Below are 6488 nucleotides of genomic sequence, written 5' to 3'. Positions count from 1 at the left end.
CATGGGGACTAAGAAACAGAAACACCAGAAGGATTACATTTTTAGGGATGGGTCCAGCCCCTGGCAATGCATATTCTCTGAATCACTGGCAAGAAGACTTTAAGGAGACTAATGTGTGATTCAAAAGGGCAAAAATGAAACTGTAATTACAAATTGCTATTAAATTTCTGAAGAAAATGCCCTGATGAGATGGAGGAGAAAAACATGCAATCATATGCATGTATCTAGATTTTCCTGACTCTGAGGGAACATTAAGGACTCTAGGTCACAACACAACTGCTTTCAGCATAGTGGAAAGAACCTCAACCCAGTCTCTTTCAGCCAAAACCCAGTTTTCATCTCCATCAGTTCCTGCAATTTACAACGAGGTGCAAGTTCCCAGCAATTTATAATCACCTGCAAAGTAATTCAGAGTCCCTGAATGGAGCCAGAATCTGATCTCGCAGTTTTCCATTCAGGCATTATGCCTTTTCCCACAGTCACCTTTCCCTTGATTAAACATCATCCCTAAGAAAGAAGTGCATAATTGACCCTATCACATGGCGGGAGCCACCTGATTTGGCCCAATTAGTCACATAATTGCAGAGGAATTGATATTCACCACACAGTTTGCTTTGATGGAGGTTTTTTCTATAAAATGTAAGAGGAGAGATTTAACAGCTTCTTGAAGTAAGGAAACCTCACCCTCACACTTCACCCAAAGTTACCCTAGTTTTGGGTGATGTACTCTCCTGCAAGAGATACCAAAATACCTGGGGGACAAATGAGCTCCACAAAGAGTGAGGTGGTTTCCAATTCCACAGGCATGAGTCTGAGCTAGGATATTTGGGCTCAAGCCTTAGTTTTCATACCCAAGTTCCTGTTCGAAGTGCGTGGTAGATGGAGAGAGGAGAACCTGGATGATGTGATCCAATTGCCTTTATTTGATGCTGCGCTTACAGGGGCACTGAGTCTGGACCAACTGCAGCCCTCTGGGGGGAGGCAAGAATGGGGTTTTAAAAGAAAACCTGCATGGTTTGTGGGGGGGTTGAGGAGGGGTTAGTCTCTTGTTCTTCTGGGCAATCGCTTCGGAGTTTCAGGATGTGAGCTGGGACAATGGGTAAGGTAAAGGGCCAGGCTGTGCCCAGGTAGGGAAGGGTCAGTCTGACTACCAGCCTTTATTGCTGGTGCCAGATGTCTATTGTGGGACGTGGGAGAAAGTTTTGATTAAGCCCCTGGCTATCAATTGAGTGTGCATAAGTGAGTCATGAGCAGTCAAGCTGGTTGGAAGACTGGCCTGACCCTTTCAGTTTCCAATGACATCTTATTAACCCAAAGAACAGAGATGTACTGAATTATGCAAATAGTATTATTGCTGTATAAATTAGAATACTCAAAAGGGTTTAGAAATCTTTTGAAAGACATCAAGGGAAAGACAAAAAGCAGTGTAGCTACCCACATGGGTGTCCTCTTCTGTATCCCCATTGTCTACCACAGTGTCCAGGGGCCTGCACAGAGTTGCCTGCAGAAGGGACAGAGCTTAGTTCCTGCGAACAGGTATGTTTCCCAAACTGGTTATCCAATGACCACAGGTCATCCTCTGAAGGACACGATGTTACCTCTGGTGTGGACACGGTATACATGAGACCAAACTGAGGTAGGGTTTGGTCTAAAATATGACCTTAAGTCAACAATAATGACAATGTCTCCTCACATTATTATATATTTATTGACTCGTGGCATACCTTTTAAGAAATATACTTCTTCAGAAGAAAACAATTACAATGATGCAATAACCTTTATTTAGAGGTTAATAACAAAGAAGAGAAGAGGAGAGTCACTCATGCTCTACATACAGCATAAAGGCACAACTGTCAGCAGAACGCAAGGGGTCATTGACTTTACACTGGTAATAACCAGCATCCTCCATGTGGACAGGGCGTATGGTGAGAGTTCTGCCATCCTCGGAGAGTTTTCTTCTGTTTGAGAGCTGCAGAGCCATGCCATTAAAGAACCACTCAATGGAAAGCGCAGGTAATAAGCAGCTCATGACTATGTTTTTATCCTGTAAAACTGTGATTTTGTTGTTTTGGGGGAAGGGCAGTTGCTCCACAGGCCCTGTGGAGAAACAGAGAATGCAACTAACAGTGGGCTGAGACATGTAACAGTGTTTCCAGTATATGAACTAAGTCTTAGGACAGAAGAGCAACTCAAATAGGAGGCATCTGTTATTGATCAACTGCCAAAGAGAATCCTTCTGAGCTGATTCCCGGTGAACACAGACTAGCCAGGAGCATCTTCTTTTCTCAGTTTCTTTCTGGAGATTCTGTCCTTTTCCTCAACCAGAACTTTGCTAAGTCCCCCAGCACAGTCAGCTAAGACCCAAAAACATTGTCTAACTGTGCTCTCACACATAGACTCTCAGGTGATAGACTGAAGTCCATTTTTGCCAAGATGTGGCTCTTGGGCCTGAGCCTGGCCTGGTAATCTGTTCAGGAGCCTTGTTTCTTAGGCACTTCTTAACCCCTTACCAAACTGGCCTTTCCAAGGAAGCCAAACCCAACCTAACGCAAGCTCCCCGAGATCCATATGGTCAAGATCCCTAGGACAGGGCTCTGGGGAGGAGCTCCTAAGGGGAGCTCTTCTACGAATTTCAGAGGGCTCCTAACACCAGGGTTTGACAGAGGCCTGCAGGGTCATTCTCATGGTCAAGGTCGTGGGAAGGTGCTCAGGGGGCTGAACACAGACTGGTCTCTCTCTGCTGAGTCACTCTCATCAGAGTGGGTTTTTTTGACTGCAGTGACAGTCTGCAGGGCTGGAATCTGGGAAGGGAACTGAGATCTTAGGAAGTTTGTCCCCACTCTCTGTATCCTGCACTAAATGCAAAAAGCCAACCTGGGACAGAATGCAGAGGGGCATGAAGGTGAAATTCATGGCTGTCTGTCTTGTGTGTGAAGTAGAATTCTCCCCAGCCAACACCCAGATATCAGAGAGCAATCACTTACGGTACACCTTAAGCCGTCCGAATCCTATTTCTTTGTCTTCATTTGGAAGGTAGGCCACTACAGTGTACATTCCTGCGTCGCTGAAGGCAGCCTTTTTTATCAGCAAGGTTCCATCCGTGTCTAATATCATTCGATCTTCATAAAGACTCCCTTTTTTAACTTTTCCCTCCAATGGGAAGTAACTTGCTATTAAATTAGAAGGTAGTTCCCATTCTCCTCTGAACCACCTGTAGCGTAAGACATTTTGAGGCTTATTGCGGAGAATCAGACGCACCTCCTCCCCTTCAGCAACATTGGTTGACACAATAGAGAATTGAGCATTCGTGGGCAGGCACCAGAAACTTAACAGCGAGACTAGGAAAGAAGAGAGAAATTGATTCATATTCGGAACTATGTGTTGGGAGGGAAAAATGAGGCCCTCGAAATGAGGCTTGTCTGTTCAACTCTCAGTCTTGCTCTGAGTGTGAGTGTGTCTCTCATGGTCACAGGCGACAGTAAAGAAAATGGCTAGACCCCTGGTTCAGTTGTTTCCTGGTGTTACCTGACATAAATTGTTATTATTATGTTTTCATCATTCAATACTCAGTGATGCATAACTTTAGAAATGCCTAGCAATCAAGGTTTTCCAGTCTCTCACCACTTCCACATTATGAGATTTTTCTCTTGCTGACCCCTTTTCCTCTTCCTTCTCTGCTCCTTTTTTTTCACCCTCATGTCCAAACAGAAGCTTTCCCTCTCTTCTCAGAGCACTGTTTTCTTCAGCAGATCCCAGCCAATCTGTGTGTCAGATCCTTAGCCTACTACCCAAAGGAATTGTCTCCTACTCACCAACCAGCAGGAGCCCTTGCCAGTGGACAAGTCCTCTCTGGGTAGAGACTGACAGGGATCCCATGGTGTCTGCTGTCTGCTCTGTGGCTGCCTCTTTGACAGAAGCTTGTGGTTTGGTGAGGCCCACAGGCACCTCTTTGCAGAATGGTGCAATCTGCTCTGTGTCCTTCCTGTGTGCTGAGCTTTATTCTGGGGCAAGATTACTATTCATGTGCTGGGGGCAAGGTCTGTGCCCAGGACCCTCCCACTCCTTGACCTCATTTATGCTACCCTGTCCCTTCTCACCAGTTACTCTCTGATATTTTGTTTCCTGGGAACTGCTGAAGCCTGTGAACTCTACACTCGCATGCACACACACATGTATACACAGTAGCCCACACTCACAGGATGTGTAGGAAAAACACAAATCTGGGGTGTCTGGGTTTCGGGGTTTCCCCACAGCATCCTCTCATGAGCTCATTACTCTATCCCACAGCCTCTCTCTCTTTCACATTTGACTGTTCTCTTCAGGGCAGATATTCCTGAGCTGGCTCAGGGATACCTGACACAGGGATACCTGTCATGGGGATGTCACACCTGCTGTTCATTCAATCACCTGGGAGATATTGTAAACATTGCTATGCCAGTAGAGACTTCAAAAATGCTGGTATTCACCAAAGACACTGGAGTAAAGAACAGGCTGACAGTGACCAGAGGGAAGAGGGGAGGAAATTTCAGGAGAAAAGGGAAAGGGTTTGCAGGAACAAGTATAAGGGACACATGGACAAAAACTAACAGGAATGGAAATGGGAGGGAAGTGGGGAGGGCTGGGAAAGTGGGCTGGGATGGGAGTAAAAGGCAGAAAACTGTACTTGAATAACGATTAAAATAATTAAAAATTTAGATTTAAATTAAAAATGCTGTTCTTCATAAAAATAAATAAATAGACATGAATGTTATTAAAAACAAAACTAAATGCAAAATAAAAATGCAGCTTCAGCAGCTGCCCAGGTAATGTGGGTGCCCATTCAAATCGTGATCACTTAATGTGTAGGTTGAACCATTTCTACTGCTCTCCTGTGCACAGGGGAACTTTCCAGGTCCTGTTAAACTGCAGATTCTGGTTACAGTTGATCAGAGACTCTGCATCTGACAAGCTGTCAGGAGAAGTTGATCCTATTGGCCTGTAGGGCACACTTGCAATAGCAATGCTGATGGAGGGACATATGTCCCTGAGAGGATAACCCACTTATGCCAACACTGGCCTGTGCTGTGTCTTTGTCTTGGGCCTGTTGACAGCACCACACAGAGAGCCCTAATGTGTCCTCAAATTGTCATCATTTTTGTTTGTGACACAGAAACTTAGCTGGGAATCCAGGCTGCTTTGTATTTTTAGATGCTCTGAGGTTTTACTTTCTCCCATCACAAAGATGACTCTGGCTGTGAAAATGGGTCAAGCTGGGTGATTACTGCAGAGGGGATCCTTCTTAAGTGACTGGAATTTGTTTCCAGACAGGATTTTGCCTCAGGAACAAAGACCTGAAACCCAAAGTCTCAATTGCACCTGCAGTTTTGTGTGTGAAGCATGAGGTATCCTGCGTGTCCCAGGAAGAAAGGAATGTGGTGAAAGGTCAGGGTCCTGTGGGCTTCCTGGTCATGGAGGGACAGGTTCAGGTTGACCGTTTCCCTCCATGTCTGTTTGTGAGGACTGTCCCTGTGCTTCCTGGGTGTTGGGACAACCTCTGGATTCTGCCTGGGAACCTTCCTTGTGGTCACCAGACTTGCCTATGGGTGGTGTCAGACTTGGGGGACACAGAAGCACAGAAACCCTTCAGTGAGGAGGTGCTCCCAGGCCCTGTCAAAGTGAGAACTGGTCAAATCTGTGAAGCAATTTAATGAGTTCATCTGAGCCATGCTGAGCTGATATATTTGGGAGAGAGGTCTCCAATGCTATGAAACACAGCAGTTTTGCAGTTTGTTTTATACATCAGAATCAAAGGAGAAGATGAAAATAGTCGCGTGTAATCCATTAGAGGTGAGAAAAACATAGCAGGTAAATCTCAAAAATTGGATAAAAGTCAAAATGGACACACACGTCCTTGTTGTACATTGGTGGGTGCAGGATGATTAACAAGGACATAGAGAGGGTATGCCAGTGACAGGTAACATGAAGGGTTCTGCGGCCTCCTATGCTTACTCAGAGTCTCAGTCTGGGATATGGTATCCAAGATGTACAAACACAAGGGTCAGGACTCACTTACTGTGAAGACAGACCTTTGCTAAGGCAGGAATAGGCCTGGGATGTGACAACCTGCCATCACCTGCCCAGCTAGAAATGCCTGTTCACAGTAATGTGTAAGTTCACTTTTCCTCACTGAGCTTGCCAGGCCTGCTATATGGCCCCTGAGGTTGTCAGGGTTGCTGAACAGCCCCTTTTCATTAACATTCCTAGAAGTAGCAGGTGAAACAGACTGGGCAGAAGGGAGAGCCCCAGAAAGCCTTTTGAAGCAGGGGATGAAAATCATTCTCCTTGATCTTCTTACCAAAGCCAGGTTCCTGTGGGAATTCCCTGTGTGTGTGTGTGTGTGTGTGTGTGTGTGTCCCCTGAAGAGCAGGACTAGAACTGAAGTCAATGTGAGGATCTGCACATTGGGATGGGAACCGGTGCAGGGTGATCCCATGAAATATGGCGCTGTC

General features: G+C 45.7%; 1 protein-coding gene across 1 annotated transcript; it reads right to left on the bottom strand.

Moving 5' to 3' along the window:
• Nucleotides 1-1774: 1774 nt before the first annotated feature.
• Nucleotides 1775-3956, bottom strand: LOC118994460 (carcinoembryonic antigen-related cell adhesion molecule 21-like). The gene is made up of 3 exons (XM_037057097.1): nucleotides 3813-3956; nucleotides 2985-3338; nucleotides 1775-2097 (listed from the first exon to the last, which is right to left on the bottom strand). Exons 1-3 carry the CDS (start codon nucleotides 3874-3876, stop codon nucleotides 1817-1819), a joined length of 699 nt encoding a protein of 232 aa, XP_036912992.1. The 5' UTR covers nucleotides 3877-3956; the 3' UTR covers nucleotides 1775-1816.
• Between the last annotated feature and the right edge of the window lie 2532 nt (nucleotides 3957-6488).

This window comes from Sturnira hondurensis, unplaced genomic scaffold (assembly GCF_014824575.4).
Source record: "Sturnira hondurensis isolate 20B ecotype Veracruz unplaced genomic scaffold, ASM1482457v3 Scaffold0009322, whole genome shotgun sequence".
Lineage (NCBI taxonomy): Eukaryota > Metazoa > Chordata > Mammalia > Chiroptera > Phyllostomidae > Sturnira > Sturnira hondurensis.
The sequence above is the reverse complement of the archived record's forward strand: the minus strand, read 5'-3'. Positions and strand labels throughout refer to the sequence as shown.

Bases quoted from the DNA above. Each gene is read 5' to 3' on its own strand.
- LOC118994460 (XM_037057097.1), bottom strand. From the start codon at position 3,876: ATGGGATCCCTGTCAGTCTCTACCCAGAGAGGACTTGTCCACTGGCAA. The intron at 3,339-3,812 runs GTGAGTAGGAGA...CTTCTTTCCTAG, and splicing joins GCAAGGGCTCCTGCTGGTTG to TCTCGCTGTTAAGTTTCTGG. The intron at 2,098-2,984 runs GTAAGTGATTGC...GTTTCTCCACAG, and splicing joins CGGACGGCTTAAGGTGTACC to GGCCTGTGGAGCAACTGCCC.